The 19,948-nt window shown below is 37.7% G+C and overlaps 2 protein-coding genes across 6 annotated transcripts in view; both read left to right on the top strand.

Annotated features, from left to right (window-relative positions):
* LOC105443595 (ATP-citrate synthase) overlaps positions 1-19,152 on the top strand; it is a 55,386-nt gene extending 36,234 nt beyond the window's left edge. For all 5 annotated transcript variants that reach the window (XM_030990867.1, XM_030990870.1, XM_030990868.1 and 2 more), the window contains 11 exons: positions 4,092-4,173; positions 4,680-4,790; positions 5,508-5,635; positions 6,395-6,488; positions 7,217-7,371; positions 8,243-8,393; positions 9,116-9,259; positions 11,679-11,792; positions 14,857-14,939; positions 17,740-17,816; positions 18,749-19,152. In XM_030990867.1, coding sequence (XP_030846727.1) covers positions 4,092-4,173; positions 4,680-4,790; positions 5,508-5,635; positions 6,395-6,488; positions 7,217-7,371; positions 8,243-8,393; positions 9,116-9,259; positions 11,679-11,792; positions 14,857-14,939; positions 17,740-17,816; positions 18,749-18,846 — 1,237 coding nt within the window. In that variant the 3' untranslated portion in view covers positions 18,847-19,152. The remainder of the gene's footprint in view (positions 1-4,091; positions 4,174-4,679; positions 4,791-5,507; positions 5,636-6,394; positions 6,489-7,216; positions 7,372-8,242; positions 8,394-9,115; positions 9,260-11,678; positions 11,793-14,856; positions 14,940-17,739; positions 17,817-18,748) is intronic.
* Positions 34-3,769, top strand: LOC115926213. The gene is made up of 2 exons (XM_030990871.1): positions 34-744; positions 1,248-3,769. Exons 1-2 carry the CDS (start codon positions 438-440, stop codon positions 3,398-3,400), a joined length of 2,460 nt encoding a protein of 819 aa, XP_030846731.1. The 5' UTR covers positions 34-437; the 3' UTR covers positions 3,401-3,769.
* Positions 19,153-19,948: the final 796 nt, after the last annotated feature.

Here is a 19,948-nt window from a genome sequence, read left to right as displayed (position 1 = left end):
ATAGGTCAAGTATGCAACCCACTCTAACTGCTTTCAGGGATGTGAGAGTTCCGCGTTTCCGCGAATTTCCGCGTTTTTAGATCGCCCCGTCGCGTTTTTATTTTCTCCATTGAAAAAATCCGCGTTTTGCCCCAAGACAACTTATTACTTTAAGGGTCTGCGAATGCGAGACTAATACAAAAGCAAAAGCGCGCGCGCGCGCCTGCTTCAAAGATAGTACAGCGCCTGCATCGAGTATTGCTAGCTCAGCGCGCCGCGTGCGCCGGGCGTACCGTGCATTTCGATCGCTATACTATCTACGGTACGGTGTTTGCATTGATTCACATGTCTTCGTGCAGTGTGCTATTGATTTTTGTTACGATATTTCAATCAGAATCGGCGTTCTCTTTTGGAAATATGTATTACTTTCAAAGAAAATCTGTGAAATATGAGACAACATGGCAACTCGAGATCGGAATTTTATTGAGCGAGGAACGAAATTGGACTCGGAATCATTGGAGGAAGATAAGCGGGATCCACTGGTTAAAAATCCATGGAAATGGTCTTGGATGGACTTCACGCACAAAGATCAAAAACTTTCTCACTCTTTCCGTCTTGTAAAAAAAGCTGGCTACGCCGTGTGCGTAGTGTGTGATAAGGAGTGCAAATATGGTTCTCGTGGACGAGTTTCATTGACTGATCATTTGGACTCTGTTGCACACCAAAAAGTTTTGAAACTGAGAGCAGCAAATACTTTACTTCCAGGTGAGTTTACAATTGTATTTTAGAAATTAGAATCGCGGACCCCTCAAAATCCTTTAACTGATCAAATTGTTTTCTTGTGTGTGTGTGTGTTTTTTGTTGTTGTTTGTTTGTGCTGTAGGCCTATGCATTTTTATAATTATACTGGAAAGTTTTATTAATAAGACTGGTACATTCAAGTTACATGTGTCAAATCATGTCATTTGAATGGCATCAGTGATTTTGCTGGCCAGTGCCTAGGGGGGTGTTATGCTGCCCAAATTTTCATGTGATGGGTGTGTGTGTGTGTGTGTGGGCAGGAATTTGATTTGTTCATTTCTACATATAAATGTTGGCATATATTGTCATGCATTATTTCGTACAGAACATACTTATTTTCAAAGAATTTGGGGTGAGTACAGTGATACTTGGGCAGGTGCATGTATATGAATGTAACCTTGTTCATGAGTTTGCCTTTTTTGTATTTATTCATTTATTTATATATTTTTTTTTTGTTTGTCTTGTAGGTCAAAAACAACCAATGACTACTACATCAACATATGGAATTCACCCCATGTTCAAAAAACAATTGGATAAGCATGAACAACAGTTGAAAGGTGGACTCTCTGAGCCAAATGTGTCATTGCCCGACAGACAGGCATATGCAGAAGCAACCATACTTGCGTTTACAGCTGAACATTCCCTGCCATTTTCAATCGTGAATGATCTTATTCATCTTAACCAAGAACTTGCCAAAGATAAACAAGTGCTCGAAAATTTATCAATGGACAGAACTACAGCTTCGTATAAGATGACCCATGGATTATCAAAAACATTTCATGAAGAACTCATTGAGGATTTGAAATCCTCTCACTTCTCACTGAATATTGATGAATGCACAAGTGAGACAAATCAACGCGTTGTAACTGTCCTAGTCAGTTATTTTTCAGAGAAGGAGAACAAAGTAGTCACAAAACATCTGTCATCTTTTAAAGTAGTGACCGTAAACAGCGAGACTCTGTACAATCATTTAGTAGCTCTATTTGATAAGTATTCCCTTAAATGGGAGAACTTGGTTTCTATTTTGATGGACTCTTGTGCCGTCATGCGCGGTTCAAAAAGTGGACTTGAAACACGCATTAGAAGTAAGAAAGCTCCTCAGTTGCTTGACATAGATGGAGACTCATGCCACCACGCACATAATGCTGCAAAAGCCTTCTGCCATGGATTTGATAACTACATCGAGGGACTTCTCAATGACATCTATACTGATTTCAAGTGGTCCAGTGACCAAAAAGAGGTCTTGCGTTTCATCTGTGATGCACTGGGCATCAAAGCAACAATTCCAGAGCGATATGTGCCCCATAGGTGGCTTTCTGTATACGATGTTTGTGTAGATACATCTCGATTGCTAGATGCTCTGATACTTTTTTACTATCCCTTTTTGTCTGGATCAGACAGTTCAACTTATCTCCCAGTTGTTGATAGCATGTATCAAAAACATTCAATCAGTGAATCAGTAAAGAAGGAAATCTGTAAACATCAGTCTAAAATGTCAAATAAGACAAAAACAATGACCCAGGCTGGAAAAGACCGTAAGAAGAGGATTGTGAAGAAGCTGTTCCATACCCCGAGTAAAACCAAAGTACTTCTCCACATTTACACCTCCATTCTTCCTATGCTCAAGAAGTATGTCCTGTATTTTCAGTCTGTGACACCACTTGTCCACAAACTCAATGACAAACAGCAGGATTTACTGAAGGACTTTCTTGTATGTTTCATTAAACCTGAAATCTTGAACACACAAGCCTTGCATAAAGTAAATGTGAGTGAGGAGAACATACTACCTGACAATGCGGTGTTCCTCGTCAGGTACATCAAGGAGAATTTACAGGGACCTGCTGCAAGTGAACTAGTGAACAAGCTAAAGACTGCATATCTGAAATGTGGTCAAACCTTACAGAGAAAGATGCCAGTGAACAACAAACTGCTGAGGTGTGCTTCAGCTATTGATCCAGCATGTAGAGGCCACACAATCACACTCCAGCGCTTACTCCAGCTACCACAATTAGTGGCATTTGCTCTGAAAGATGTGCAAACTCATGAATATGAGAAGGAAGCAAGGCAGTATAATACAGACAAAGAAATTGTTAATACAGAAGAGAGAATAGACATATTCTGGAGTTCATTACGAGAGAAATATCCAGTTATGACAAGAGTGGCACTGGCACTGGTTAGTTGCTTTCATGGACCACAGGTGGAGTCATCTTTCAGTATAATGGGGAATGTTCTAAACACTGAAAGGCCCAACTTGCACATTGAAACATTTTCATCCATACAAACAGTGAAGTATGAGTTAACAGCAAGTGGAAAATCAGGAATCAGATATTTCAGAAGAAAAAATTACCTGAAAGATCAGGTAAATCCCAAACTCTGCAAGAATATGAGATCAGCATACAAGTCATATGTACAGGAAAAGGAACACAAGTCTGGAATGTCACAAACTGTACCCAGAAAGTCTGCTTGTCCTTCAAAGAAACAAACTAAGGAGAAAGCAATTGAAGATGCTGACAAGGCACGGGTGGAGCACACACATAAACTGATGAAGAAAGTGGAGAAAAGGAAATCTGAAATGCATGAACTACCTTCTAGTAGCAAAAAAGTACTGAAAAAAAAATGACTGGAGTAAAGAACTAGCAAATGAGAAATACTTAGAGCATCAAATACTTAACTTTAGGTACGTTAATCATTTTTTATTGTAGACCATAATAGAAGATGTTTCTGGATTTGGTATCATATGGAATGGTGAAGAAATTTAGTAAATGATGCTCTATGTACTCTATTATGTATATTGTAAATAATATGGAAAATTAAATGTTTAAAACATTGTAAAATTATAATCTTACCCCTATGAAATAGTGTTTTCTCTACATTTTAAAATGCAAAAACCTCTGGTTTCGGGGGGCTTTGCCCCCTCGACCCCCATTAGGGGCTTTGTTCCTGGACCCCCAGCCATTGGGTATGAGTCTGCTCGCTACGCTTTGCAAATCTCCTCTTTTTTTAGTTTGCTGCACTCACATCCCTGTGCTTTGCATCGTATATCTATTAAAAAGTGCCAAGCAAATTAAACAAAATACTGTGAGGAGAAACAGCATAATATTCATTTGATTTGTTGAATGTTATTCAGAAAATACATAGATATTGAGGGATGTAATGTATAACCTGAAGACAATTTAATATTTTCAGTTGCTTAAGTTTTTTTGTTGCAGGTCAAATGCTTTCCTTGTGGAAGAACTTTATATAGCTTAATAATCTTCATTGTGGAAAGATGTCATTAAACACTCTTTTTCCTGTTAATCCTTTGACTGCAGATACCCAGGAACAACCTTCCTTGATCACATCCTTCGTTACCATGACGACCCAGAGGTTAAGATGCTGGTCATGTTGGGAGAGGTCAGTTACCTTCTAGAATTCATTCCTTCCTAGGAAATGGATCTACATGTATGTTTATGTTCTGCACTGGAAAGAGATGCAGATAGGGATGAACTGAAATATGTTTTGAATTTGATTTAACATGCAAGGCCCTTAAGTCCAATTAAAAACAAAACTTGAGAGGGGTTTTAATGCCGTCTGCACTAGTTTTATAGCTAGGGGGGATTAGACCTCCCTGTAAGGTCACTGACAGGTGGTTATCTCATCAAATCAGCTCTCAATTAACATAAGAAAAAGAGGATCATGGGGGACCAACAGGCACCGATAAGCCATTGTTTGCTATCTGGAGGGCGCAAGTAGTTATTAGTAGTGCAGTAGGGCTTTAACAACAGTTGATTACCTGCAAGTTACCCTAACATTTCAAATATCTTAAAATTGTTATTGTGCTGGGATGGAATATTTTCGAAAAGAAAATGTGAAATACAATCTAAAACTCTCCAATATATGTATTTCTTTATACCCTATAGGTTGGTGGTACTGAGGAGTATGAAGTATGTTCAGCCATTGAGTCAGGACGCATCACAAAGCCCATGGTAGCTTGGTGTATCGGTACATGCTCAACTATGTTCACTTCAGAGGTAAGTCACTCATTCTGAGATTTATTACAATGGTAAATCCACTCTTAGTGTACTTGATTTGTGGAAAAATGAGCCAGGAATAACAAAGATCTGTTTGTTTAGAGTAATGCTTGCATTTCCATAATTTTATTAAATGAATTCGTTTTCACTGGCTGCCTGTCGTAGCAACAAACAACAAACTCTGTTTTGTTAACGCTCAGCCATGCATGAAGTCTTTCGTCTTCTTTGTTGCTAGGGCAGACAGCCAGTGAAACCGATTCGTTTAATAAAATTATGGAAATGCAAGCATTACTTTAAACAAACAGAACTTTGTTGTTCTTGGCTCATTTTCCCCGATTGAGGTGTCATATGAAAGGGCAGAAAATGAACTTTCTAGAAATGTGATTTTCTCTTTGAAATTCAGACACTGTTCGCCAAATGACTTTTTGGTACCCTTTTTAAAAATTGTTTTTAATCACTCATGCGTGAAATATGTATCATATGAGTTGCATCAAATGAAAGAGGAGAATCTAAGCTTTACAAATATGTGTCATTTATTAATAATATTCGTGATTAAGTTCTGATAAAAATTGATAATTCTCGGTTTCTTTTTTCTGGGACGCACTGTATATGTCAAGATGTATTGTACATGTACATAGGAAATACATCAACAGGTGGTCCTTTTTTCTAGATAATTACTGACGCAAGTTTCTTTATATTTTTTTGAATCCGATACAGGTTCAGTTTGGTCATGCTGGAGCCTGTGCCAATGGTGAGAGGGAGACGTCCAGTGCTAAGAACCAAGCTCTCAGGGTCGCTGGAGCGTATGTACCAGGCAGCTTTGATGACCTTGGAGACAAGATTGCGTAAGGACAGTATTTGTATAAAATGTTACAATCAAGGAGAAAATTAATAAATATGATGCAGAAGATGAAGAGAAATAGAGAAGAAGAGCTTATTGGTTAGCTGCCCTGTGGGTAGAGCAGGAACAATGTACTGTTCAAAACATCCCGTAAAGATAATTATGATAATAAATTATAGTAATATTGTTATATTATTAAAGATAGTAACCCTTCCACTGACACACACAACTCCAGTTTAAATACCTTCTTGGCATCTTCTAGAGGAAAGCAGTCAAACACCAAGTATTGTATTCATAAATGTCTATTAAGTGTTTTCCTTGAGAGTTTAATAACTACCTTGTCAGAAGAAAATTATTTGAATGCATTGGTAAATGCCAGTGTCAGAAGACAGTGTGTCTATTCTTTTCAGTATTTTCAGTGGTCCTGGTGTATCATTATGCATGCTTTATTATTTCCTTATCACCACCGCAGGGACAACTACGAGGGTCTTGTTTGTTTGATTGATTTAGCTATCATCATTTTATAATGTTATACAGTCAAACCTGTGTTAACGACCATCTGTCTGTAACGACCACTTAAAATCCCCGTGAAATTTCATGTAGTTAAGAACCTGTTCTATTCCGCTGGCCACCAAAAATGCCCACACAATGACCGCAAACCTGTCTACAATGGCCACTATTTGTGTTTCCCTTGTGTGGTAGGTATAGACAGGTTTGAGTGTATCATTAAGCCTCCTTTTGTTCTTCCATATGACCAATGCAGGGAGATCTTCCAAGGTCTTGTATCTCAAGGTGTTATCACACCTAAGGAGGAACAACCACCACCAACCGTCCCTATGGATTACAACTGGGCTAGGGTAAGTACATCTTTTTAATTCCAATTTATTTTTCCATTAAAGCAGGACTGCACTACTTGTAGCTATTTGCGCCCTCTATAAAGCAAACAATGCCTAAGCAGTACCCATTGGTCCCCCGTCATTTTTTTCTTATATTAACTGAGAGCTGATTTGATGAGATAACCACCTGTCAATGACTATGCAGGGAACTCTAATCCCTCCTCGCTGAAACTAGTGCAGATAGGCTTCAAAACATAATACAGGTAGTAACATAATGAATACATGCAAAATATTCTTTCGAGGGAACCCCTTAGATTACATAGCTTCTGAGGTGGTGCCCTGTACAAAATAATATAAAGAAATAATTGAATGTAAATGAAATTTGAATGAAATTAATGAACAGGCAATAGCAATAAAGTCAAAACATACACCCACATTCACCCATTCATTCCAATACCCATATGTTATAATCATGATTTGTTATATATATATATATATATATGTTAGTAATGATGAGCATCTAATACCTAGGGGGTGTTTCATAAAGACTAAGCTCTACTTTAAGTTGGACTTAAGTAACGACATACATTGTAAACTTAAGTTTACGCCCCTGGAGAGACCAATGCCAGGAATAATGAGAGCAAACAGTGGCATGAACAGCCTGCCATAGTTAAGTCCTACTTAAAGTCGATCATAGTCTTTGTGAAACACTCCCCTTGACATCTTCATATTTTATTTTTGATCTTAAGGAGCTTGGTTTGATCCGTAAACCTGCGTCCTTCATGACTAGCATCGTAGACGAGAGAGGAACAGAGCTGATCTACGCTGGGATGCCTATCACCGAGATCTTTGAGCAAAACATTGGTATGGGTGGTGTGCTTTCACTTCTATGGTTCCAGAGAAGGTGAGTGTGATATACAGAGAGTGATCGTTGTACGTCGGTCGTTTTTAGATGATGACGTGGATCCTAATCAAATGATTTGTTGAAAGCGTACATGTGACCAGGCATTTATTTTGCCTAACGCGTAATTGCGCGTAATTGGGGTAATGACCCAAAATCATGTTAGAAAACATCATTTTATAAAACAAATGAAACATAATCTTATAAAACAAATAATACACATCATTTTGTTTTGGCATTAGTAAAATTACCGACACTTGGTACCTTACCTCGTGTGGGTAATTCTTACTAATGCCCTCAATGATGTGTTTTATTTGTATATTTGCCACCCTCCGCCCAGGTGCTAAATGTTAATGTAGCATCCTCAGCATTGTGAGTGTCTGTAAAATGGTGCCTGGCTGGAATACTCCCCAGGGAGTGGAGATGACCAGGGTAATAATATATCTGTAAAGCACTTAGAGACATCGTTGAAGCACTGTGTATTAAGCGCTATATTGATAAAATAAAAACATTATTATGTTCATGCTGTGTTTAGTAACTTGTTAATTGTTTCATGGTTCTGAATTCAGAGATGATCATTCTAGTTAAAGTCTTATTGCCATGGCAAAGACGATCTCTATCATTGAGGAATTCTTAATGTAAACTCTTTGTCCCGAATTCACAAAGGAGGTTTAATTTCAACCCAACGTTTAAATCTTCAATTACATAACCCATGGTCTAAAATTAGCGCAAAATAAACGTGACAGAGTCAGAGGTCCAATATTAGACGTGTGCTAGGCAAGGTACGCTTAATTTGTGTTGCGTGTTTTCTGCTTAGGTTGGTGATTTTCTATTTTTTTAATTGAGAGAGATTTTTTTTGTTTGTCTGAACCAGATTACCACCCTACGCAACCAAGTTCATTGAGATGTGTTTGATCGTAACAGCTGATCATGGTCCTGCTGTATCAGGAGCTCATAATACCATCGTCACTGCTAGGGCAGGCAAGGATCTTGTCTCATCACTCACATCAGGTCTACTTACAATCGTAAGTGATGTATATACTGAAGAGAATTGCTAAGTAATCTGCGGATACATGTATTAAGTTTAGAATTCATGCCGACAACTATACCTCATCAAATTTTGTTGTCTCAGCGTTCTCCCACTTCATCGGCAGATCTATAACAAGTTTAAAGACATTTTTTTTTAAAATTGATTGTATGGACTTGATATAACCATCTGGAAGATGAAAAGTGATTCGGAGCATTAAGGTTCAATAACAAGTACTCTCATCTGAACAATGTTATAAAGTTCCTTTAAGCAGGATGGGGTAACAAATAATTATCAAATTTAGAATTTTAATGCATGGAAAACGTGTCCTTTTACGTAAATATATATTCAAATTTTTGTTGTACGGCCCCTTTTACCCTCGTAACCTCTGCCAGGGGTGTTTCCCCTGGACCCCATTCAATCTTCCTCCTATTGGGAATTTCTCTGTCTCATCCCTGCAATAATGAATTGTTATTTGTAGAACCAGCTACCTACTGCTGTGCAGATGGCCTCATCTGTTGACCACTTCAAGAAATTACTAAACCACATCTATTCTGCTAAAAATTACTTTATTACCAGGCTACATATACTTAACTGATCTCTGAGAGGTGACTAACTTGTGTTTATAAGTGGCCCAAACATCGTGGCGCGGTGTGTGCTGCGCTTTGTAATCGCAAGGAAAAGGCGCTTTATCAAACTTCTTTTTTTGATTGATTGTAGGGAGATCGTTTTGGAGGTGCATTGGATGCTGCAGCCAAGCAGTTCAGTGAGGCATACGATACCAATCTCATTCCAATGGAGTTCGTCAACAAGATGCGTACCGACCACAAACTCATCATGGGAATCGGACATCGGGTCAAATCGGTGAGTTGTTGTTGTTGTTTAATTAGGCAAGTCAGTCAGTTTATGACCATTAATGCCGAATACTATAAAGAATTTGTTTTTAATTCAAATTTACGTATATATGCACTCACATAATATGTGTGTATATATATATATATATATATATTTTTTCTTCTTCTTGAGCAGTCGGCAGCTTCCTTTACCCTTATAGCCAGCCTCCTTCACATGCGTGTATGCTACAGTAAACCAGTGTCTTTTTTTTGTGTGTGTTTTTTTTTCAACCCTTTCAGTACAGGATTTATTTTTAGGCTAATTTGATCACATCTTTGTTCTTTAAATTTGCAAAATAATTCTTTTACCGCAGCTACATAGTCAAAATAAAATGTTACATCTCTGAAGAAAAAAATACAAAGCAGTGTGCGCAGAATCATTTGCGCTTGTAAAAAAAGTTGAGCAAATTGCCAATTTTGATCACAAACAAGGATTTTGGATCTCTCATCATATTGCCAATTTTAATGTTTTTAAAGCTTAGTATTTTTTGTTTGTTAATTCCTGCCATCAAACCAATATAGTCGAGAAACAAAGATGGATACAGTGTGTGCTGAAACTTTTGCCTTTTCTACTCAGGCATCTGGCATATTTTGTGAGTGCTCTGAATCCAAAGTTATTGAACCAAACCACAACATGTGGAATGATTGTCATGAAAGGGTCCTAAAGCCCCTCTAAAGTGCTCCTCTCCTTCCCTCCAAACGCAGCCCACATTTTATCCCTTTTTTTTTTCCTTCTTCTTATTTCTGTTCATTCTTCGTCATGTAATTTGTTACGTCTTCTTGTTTACAATCATTACGTGTTTTAATAAATGATCTCTGTTGGCCACTATTCTTCTTTCATTGATTATGTATTCAATATTTTGTTCACACTCATTTTTATCTGAGGGGTCCACAATTTACAAGCTTTGCTTTTCAGTGGACCTCTCCATTTCCTCAAAATGTAAATGCAGTTAAATTTTAAAATTCATTTTTTGTCTTACTAAAATGTTGAATTATTATTAAGATTTGTTTATTACAAATGTATCTATTTTTTGTATACATTTTACATTGTATTCGTTATTATGTATTGTATTTTGTTGGAAATGAAAAAATAAAAATGAAATGAAATGAAGTGCTGGGAGCCCCAAATTCACCAAAGATTTGCAAAATTCCACTTAGATTGTATCATAATGTGAAAGAGGATGTCATTTAAGACATGCTTCTGCAAAGATTCCCCCCCCCCCAAATATGTTTGAAGACAAATATTGATAAAAGAATATATAATTTTGGTTTTTTGTTGTTCACAGAAAACCAAACTTTAGAGGGGCTTTAGATAATTGGCATGCGGGATTAGAAATAACAGCACGTAACAAAGGTCCTAGGCATTCTCACTTATCTGTGTGTTATATGATATGAAATATAACCTATATAAATGTGAAGTGCAGTAGGCTTCATTACACTTGAAACGACCCTTAACCACTCAAAGTAACAATTAGTGGGAATTTTTTATGGTGTATGGCATGAATTGCCATTGTTAAAGACAAAAGTTGAATACAATGTCTTAAAGATAAACTTGAGTTCTGGTAAATATAGAAAATAATTTCTCACAAAATCCAATGAAACTTACACTTACAAATAAGTGACATGTGCCAAATGATTTTGGTAGAAAATGTATTGTGGCTGAGTAATGAGCATATAAAGATACGGAAATCCGGTTAAGTAGGCCTGACACCATGTACTTAACACAGGTCACTATGTTCAAATGCGAGTTGTGGTTTTTATTGAAGATGATGCCAAGTAAGCTTTTGTGCGTTTGTTTTTATATCACTGGTTCAAACAAATAATTTACTGCAGGATAAACAATCCAGAATAAATCATAGCAATTTTCTCTCAAAATACGATTGCCCATACCAGAGCTCAATTTTAGCTTTAATACAATAACAGACTGTCATGCTACATTTTTCATCGTGATCATGATGTAAAACAAAAGATTGTAAATTAATAATGATATTCACATTTGTATAGCGCTTAAAAATACATTTCTAAGCGCTTTACATTGTTCTTATTATCATTGCGGTCGTTGGATTCAATTTCAACTCCACACATGCAAGTGCACATGCCCCGCTCCCTAGGAGTATTACGGCCAGGCCCCTTAGGCCTAAAAATAAAAGATGTTGTATTGCCCTTTAGGTGCCAAAAGATGGGTCGGTCGGTCAGAAATCTTTTCTTTTTTTCTTTTATTCCCTCTTTGGGCTGATATTTTATAGTTTTGAATGCTTTAATAAATATTTTTTCTAAAAGCCGACCGTAGATTTCAAGATTTTTGGGTCGGTCGCAAAAGGCAATAAATCTTTTTTTATAGACCTTATATAACTATTTTTTTTTTGTCTGTCCTTTTCTTCTTCCTCCAGCTGAACAACCCTGACCAGAGGGTAGAGATATTGAGGGACTACGTAACGAAGAACTTCCCAGTCTGTCCGCTTCTTAACTACGCTCTGGAGGTGGAGAAGATCACTACAGCTAAGGTTAGCAAATTGGCAATCAATCAATCAATATATTGTGTAGAAAGTTGGAATGTGAAGACAGTAGAAGAAGGTATCTTGAGGCGGACAGAAAGAGTTGTGATATAGGAGATGTGTGGTGTGAAACTGTCCGATAGAAAGGATTCAAGTGAGCTCATGAAAAGGTTGAGTCTGGCAGAAACTGTGGGCGAAGTGGTAAAGAGAACTGGATTTAGATGGATGGGTCATATGATGAGAAAGGGAGCTGATTGAATTCTGAAAAGAGCGTGGGACCTGGAAGTGGATGATATAAGAGGGAAAGGAGGATCAAGGATTTCACAGGAAGATATTGTGAAGAAAGAAAGTAATCAGGTTATCTAAATGAGGAGGATACCTGAGACAAGGTAAAGTGGAGGGTGGTAGTGTCATCGTAGTGTGAAAGTGGAATTTAAAAAATGATGATGATGGAAAAAATAGCATATATTTGTATCATATTGCATTGTGTTTAAGTTGTTCTGAATTAGACTATTTCAAAATGAAAAAAAAAGCAAACCTAATAAACAAACAAGTAATACTTGAGCAAGAAGGAATTTCCGGCCTCATCCGGAATAATTCTTGCTCATTTCATTGTAGCTTGATTTTAGTTGGAATATCTCTTTCAGATGAATTCCAAGGAGCTATTATTAAGTGATTAACCATGTTTAGTTAACCTGACAGTAGAGAGAGAGATCTTAAGTGTTAAAGATAAAGTTGAGTTCTGGTCATGCGATGGCATTGTGAAAGAAACGTCGTGGAATCGATCAGAAAAGGTTAATCATCTAGCATATAAGTATTGGTGTGTACTGCATGGTTCTGGAATCATCAAAATGATAAGAAATCTGGTCCAGTCTTGGTTAAGTTACAAGCACTGTACATAGAAAGATGTGTATGGGACTACACAAACATGTGGCATAAAAATCTGTCCCGATTTTTATGATGTAACATGCCATATTTAGAATATTAAGGCATTTGAGGAGCCATGCTTTTCAGGGAACTTTTTTCTCTTATGTTCTTCCACACTTGCATAATACAAGGATAACGCTCACAAATTATTTTTCACCTCCTCCAAGAACTCAACCTTCTCTTTAAGTGGTAGTTATGTAGCTCTCGATTCATACCTGAGTTAAGCTGTGGGATGAATTCCCAGAAGAGCACGCTTCCCCCTCCTCATTGAAAGATCAAAAAGAAGAGAAAAGGGGGGGGGGTGGGTGGGGCGGGGGAGAAGAGGAAAGGGAGGGAGGGGGAAGGCAATGTGAAAAGAGAGCATGCCTCCCCCTCCCCATCGAAAGATCAAAAAGGAGAGAAGGGGGGGGGGGGGGGGGAGAAGAGGAAAGGGAGGGAGGGGGAGGCAATTTGAAAAGAGAGCATGCCTCCCCCTCCCCATCGAAAGATCAAAAAGGAGAGAAAGGGGGGGGGGGGAGAAGAGGAATGGGAGGGAGGGGGAAGGCAATGTGAAAAGAGAGCATGCTTCCCCCTCCCCATCGAAAGATCAAAAAGGAGAGAAGGGGGGGGGGGGAGAAGAGGAAAGGGAGGGAGGGGGAAGGCAATGTGAAAAGAGAGCATGCCTCCCCCTCCCCATCGAAAGATCAAAAAGGAGAGAAGGGGGGGGGGGGAGAGAAGAGGAAAGGGAGGGAGGGGGAGGCAATGTGAAAAGAGAGCATGCTTCCCCCTCCCCATCGAAAGATCAAAAAGGAGAGAAAGGGGGGGGGGGGGAGAAGAGGAAAGGGAGGGAGGGGGAAGGCAATGTGAAAAGAGAGCATGCCTCCCCCTCCCCATCGAAAGATCAAAAAGGAGAGAAATGGGAGTGGAAAGCAAGGAAGGAGGTAGGGGGAGGCAATGTGAAATCAAAAGAAGATGATGCGTCCCCTCTCACACCCTCCCCCTCACCCCTTAATGTCATCCTCCTAGTCAGTCCATTGCCCCCCTCCCCTCTCCCCCTCTCTACCATACCAGTACCCCTTCAGTTGCTGGACCCTTACTATGCCTATGGTGAAAGTAAATGCCCTTGATGGAGGCTTATAAAAAAACAATTAATAGCGAGTGGTTTGTCACGTACGCTTTCATGAATACTTAGGTGTTTTCCTTAATAGCAAGTTTCCATTATTTCATTGTTCTTCACATTGTAAATATAGACTCTGACATCTACACTTTGTATCAGTTTTTTTTTTCTTCTTCTTTTTCTGTTAAGAGACATCTCTAAGGGGTTTGAGATGGTAGTGATTTTTAAGAACTATGACAATACTGTTTCCTGTATTGGGTTTTCCCCAGTGTAGTAGTACAGTCTATATTTATTACATCTAAAAATAATTGTATTTGTGTACCATTCTGTGCACTACATAGGATTAATGAAATTATGTCCTATCCAACGAAAAATGATGTGATGTAATTTAGGTAAAATAGACAAACCATCTTAAGAAAGAGCATTTTATAATTGTAATGTATTTTGTTCGGGGGGGGGGGGGGGTAGATAAATATCCAGTGATACATTGTAGTTGTTTCTCAGCAGATATCTGCCTGGCAGTAGGTTTGGGGTTGGTTATCCAGGGGGTCGTTGTTATTGAACCAAGACAAAAATAAGTGAAAATGAGAAATAGATACCAAATTAGGATTTAGTAAAAAGAGAGTTTGTTAAGAAATATGGAAACGAATATAGGACTACTACATGAAACATTATTGTAATGAGCTAAAATGGAGTTACATAATTATTTAATACAGAGTCTTCAAAGAAAATCTGTCATTCTAGATATTTATTGACCCCTCCCCCTCCGCACCTCACATCCGCCACCTCCTAAACAACCACTACCAACAACAGCAAAAGCAACAGCAGTATAACCACTACCAATAACAATAACAGCAACTGAAACAAGATTTTATTATTGCATGATTTATTGAATAAAGAACAGATTTATAATTTGTTTGTTTATTTAATTTTTGGTTGGTAATTTGTAGACAGACAATAGTGCGCTTAGGCAACAACTGTATTAAGCGCTCTTATTACTCTTATACTATTCCCTGAAGTTGTTTTGCTATTTTTTCTTTGTTTGTCTAGAAACCCAACCTGATCCTGAATGTGGACGGTGTGATCGGTGTGGCTATGGTGGATCTCTTCAGGAACTGCGGAGCATTCACAGCGTAAGTAATAACATTGGGGGTACAGTAGTCAGTGTGTGTAGTCTGCAAATTAGCAACATTGAAATTGGTTCGACTAGCAAATCGAAATAATAATATCCCTAAAACTTGATATTTTGTCATGAGGTCCCTCCCCCCCTCCCCCAAAAAACAAAACAACAACAACAACAACAACAACAAGTAGATAAATGATTTAATGAATGAATGAATGAATGGATGGGTGGATGGATGAATGTAAAAATAATTTAACAAATCAAGACAGTATGTAAGTGTAGATCTGATCATTGTTTTAGGCAAGCGTTATAATGTATTTATTTTGGCCGATAAGAAATTAATTTACCATAAATTGCTTATTTTCTTCATAAATCATCAACAAATTCAATCTACATCATAGGATTATTGACTCGTAGAAATGTCGTTCCCTGAGGGTATGAATAGTGTATAGTATATGAATATACACTGTCTTCGGAGGTACTGGTTAAAACTATGCGCAAGAGGTGACTTCAATGAGTCACCTCTTGCCCGTAGTTTTAACCAGTACATGTACCTGAAAAGAAAACAGGGTATATTTATTTTTTATCCTGTATCCAAAAAAAAATTATAATTAAATTATTATATATTTTTTTTTTTTCAACTCTCAAATACTTTTTTTGTCAGAGCCACCTTAAAATAGTTGAAATATTGCTGGTGATGTGAAGAAGCCTCAACCAATCAAAAAGCAATACATTGTTGATGCAGGATATAATACTATTTGTATATAATTGAAATAGGGGATGCTATGAGTGAGTTACCTTCACTTTTACTACTGGGTCAAGTATTGTGTACGTGTACACTGTATCGGTATCATATGTTTCAGTTGCTGTTGTATAAGTTTACATGCAATATATAATGAAACATGGTACATGGTAGTACGAGCTGCTTTGTTTGGGGTCATACTTGCGGTTACATCCTTGACAGAAACATCCTGGACAGTGATACTAAATAAGCATGTCACACTTTAGATAGATTGAGGGAGGAAATGCTATTTTTGCGGTAGACTGAACATGTTCATGTCAACAGCGATACTGGCTGAATGCCATCCAGTTAAGATCCACATTTCATTATAATACTTGCAGTTATATTTGTACAATCACTTTTCATAATCCCCCATATTGACATTAATTTGTATGTAGTCTGATGTTATTATGTATTTCTGCTTTCATTTTCGTTTATTTTTGTTCTCCATAATTTTCATTATGTCATTAATGTGTTGGAGAATTATTATGTATATCGAGTAATATTGTTTTGTAATTTTTTATGGAAATGTGGAAAACAAATAAATTCAATTAACTTCCATTCAATGAAACCTCTTGGGATATGACTATTGGAGTGATACAAGAAAGCACCATAATTCAATGGTCATATCGAGGGATTCTTCATTTTTGGATGAAATATGTGAAAATAAGATATATCTGGGGAGTGCTTCACAAAGATTATTAACCCTAAAAAGGCCGGGCTACTTGAGGTCTTAGTACGGCCGGGGGGGGGGGGGGTATTGTGCCCCCCCCCCTCAATAAGATCTCGGCCGTGAAGCGGCCGATCTCCACGAAATTTTTTACACATGTCAAGTGAAGTGTATAGAATACTATGATAATTTCAATTTGTGAAAAATTCACTCATTGCATAATTATGGTAATTTATGCAAATAAGGTCATAAAAATCATATTTTTAACCATAAATCATATATTATTCATATTTAAGCATTCTTTTTCACTACATATATTCATTAGACCATTCGGAACAATAATACAACACAAAGTTTTGGAAGAGCCAGCTTATTCATTATGTTATCTCTTGTTTTTATAATTTCTTATGTATTTCATTGTTTTTTTAACTTATGTATTTTATTGTGTTTGTTGTTTTATTTCATTTTAACTACAATTCAACTATTTTGACTCCCAAAACAACCACCTAAACTTTAAACAAGACCCAATAACACATGTTTGATCTATTATTAGGAAAAATGACTTTTCCATAGGTTTTGTACACAAATCACGAAAATGAGCGATTTTCGGGCTGACATGCAAAGACAAAAGGTCACGTGACCTTGTAATCATATGGCCGATTTTCAAAAAAAATTCTTTTAAAATTTGCGCAAGACTCGAGAGAAAAAAAAGTCAGCCAGTGGCGGGGTGCCACCCATATGCGTTCCTGAACAATCAGAAAAATCGTGGAGGGGGGGAAGTTACATTTTTTGATAGTTCAATGTTGAAAAAACAAATGTGGATTTGTAACCACGATTTGTACGTCCCTTGAGAGACCAATGCCAGGAATGGTGAGAAAACCAGTGGGCCCTGCCATAGTTCAAGTCCAACTTATAAAAGCCAATCTTAGTCTTTGGGAAACACTCCCCAGTTGCATGGGACACATTGTGAGTTTGAATGTGTAGGATGTGGTATGCTCTAAACAGTGAAGCTCTTATATCAATGTTCACAATATCCCATATGTAGAGGTGTCTTGGTCGAATTGATACGTCACCGGACTGTGGATCACAAGGTCCGCGGTTCGAATCCCGCCGCGGCACCAATGTCTTTTTGGCAAGACATTGATCTACATTTGCCACACTCAACCCAGGTGATGTTAATCGGTGCCTGGCAGGAGTTAATTCCTTGAAATGCTAGAGCGCCGTAATGGCAGCCGTGCTAAAGCCAGGGTAATAATCAGGAGCGCCAGGAGTGTCAAGTCTGACAGATTTGAGCGCTATACAAGAACCCAATATTATTATATTATTATCATGATATGCTTTGTTTTATTTTCTTTTCAGTGAGGAAGCCAATGAGTATGTTGAGATAGGAGTCCTGAATGGTCTCTTTGTCCTTGGACGTAGCATGGGCTTCATTGGTGAGTTATACAATTCAAATTCATATTTAATTGAAATATACTACTGACATATTACACAGGGATGCCAATTTTCAGGCAATTGCCTGAATTCTGACCCTGGCAAGTTATTTTCAGGCCATAGTTTAGGCTATTTTGTGTACAAACTAGGTCATTCTAGGTGATTTTCAGGCCCTCTGATCAATTCTAGCGGGCATCCCTGATTACAGAAGGAGTGGGAATCATGCACTTGGTTCATAATTGTGATTTTGCAATGAATATGCTTTAATGCTTCTGAACTTTTTCTATGTTTGTTTCTATATTTCTTAGGTAATCCGGCAAGTTATTCTATAAAACATTGGTTACATATGGAAATGATCTTTCCCTGTAAGATTTGTCATAGTTTGGGGGACACAGAATAAAGACTCTTTAATACTGGAAGGAGAGTTTCTAGGGTAATAGTGATTTAAGTTTGTCCCCCTCCCCCCTCCTCGCAGGCGCAGGTGACAACTAACACTTGATTAAACAGTGACAATAAGCCAGTTCACGGTTGCAGTCTGAGCATGAGCAGATAAAGGTCATTGCAGAACAAATTTTGAAATACACGGAGACGAAATACTGGATACGTGCTCATGAAAGTTATGTAACATTATTCATTCATGCACATTCAGTGCACTCCATGACACACAGGTGGAAGTATTCTTCGAAAAGGATTCTTTGAAAAGGGGAAACAAAGGATATTTATATAGCACCTCCATCGCTGTAGGAGTGATTATTTCAAAATGTACAAAGTGGGACCTCTTCATGTTTCGAAGATCTGTGGATATTCGGGGTCATTGCAGTAATGTGCTAACCGTGAACTGGTCTATTCACTGTAATCTGACAAACATGATCGTACATATGTGGGTCTCACTAGTGTTTCATTCGCTCATTCTGTTTGTTTGTTTTTATAACAGGTCATTATCTGGATCAGAAGCGACTGAAGCAAGGTCTCTACCGCCACCCATGGGACGACATCTCTTACGTACTCCCAGAGGCACACCCTACTGTCTGAGAGAGAGAGAGACCCACTGAGTTGATGTCATCCAATGTCCTAGACCAAAGCTACATGTATGTCCCTTTGATCAGCCCTACATCCTTGAGTCTTTAGCCTTATCAGTCTTACTACTAGCACCTACTGTTTAGGGGAGACTCACTGAGTCAATGTCATCCAATGTCTAAGACCAAAGCTACATGTATGTCCCTTTATTCAGTGTTGCATCCACAAGATGGTAGGTCCTACAAACTTCCAAAATAGTTTTGTCTTGTATGAATGTACCAGATAGTGGAGTCAGTCTTATTTTTGTGTAATAAGTTATTACTGGAAAATGGTGTCAACTAAAATCTGTCTTAGACATGACTGAGCTATTTGTACTTGAGGACAGGATGTATGATTGATCATTCACTTTCAATGTTTGTATTAAAGGTAAAGATCAGTTTTGGAAACGCCCCCTCACAAAAAATGAAATGGAAGCTCTCATTACCAATCATGTGAAAGAATATGTTTTGACTAACACGTAATGATACAAATTTTGCCGGGAAACCGCCTACTAATTGATATATTTGGTAAATTATTATATATATCTGGACCTGATAGATATTGTGCATGTGTTGCGTAGTCCCATATACATCTTTCTGTGTACAGTGCTTTGTAACTTTACCAAGACTGGGCCAAATTATTTATAATTTTGATGATTCCAGAACCTTGCAGTACCCACCAATACTTATATGCTAGATGATCAACCTTTTCTGATCGATTCCACAACATTTCTTTCACATTGCAATCGCATAACCAGAACTGATCTTTACCTTTAAAGTTATGTTTGTGAAACCTAATTTATCTTTTTAGTACCCGGTACATTTGCCAGATATAAATTGACAAAAATTCTACAATTGAAATGTATGAAAGTTATGAGGAATACGATATTGTTCAACCAAAGTTATTTTATCAAGTAATGGCAGTGGTGTTTATTACTAATGATGTAGAAATATTGAATCTTCATTTGAAGTATTATAGTAAAATTCAAGCTCTATGAAACAAAATTGGGATGTTTTTTTTAGGTCTAGCGAAAAGTATCCCCAAACTTTCGTTTAATGTAATGAGCCCTAATTAGATT

The sequence above is a fragment of the Strongylocentrotus purpuratus genome, unplaced genomic scaffold (assembly GCF_000002235.5).
Source record: "Strongylocentrotus purpuratus isolate Spur 01 unplaced genomic scaffold, Spur_5.0 spur5_scaffold_19, whole genome shotgun sequence".
NCBI lineage: Eukaryota > Metazoa > Echinodermata > Echinoidea > Camarodonta > Strongylocentrotidae > Strongylocentrotus > Strongylocentrotus purpuratus.
This window is presented reverse-complemented; position numbering and strand designations above follow the sequence as displayed.

Excerpts from the sequence above, each read along its gene's own strand:
- LOC115926213 (XM_030990871.1), top strand. The coding sequence starts at position 438 with ATGGCAACTCGAGATCGGAATTTTATTGAGCGAGGAACGAAATTGGAC. Across the intron at positions 745-1,247 it reads AGCAAATACTTTACTTCCAG|GTCAAAAACAACCAATGACT; the intron begins GTGAGTTTACAA and ends TTTGTCTTGTAG.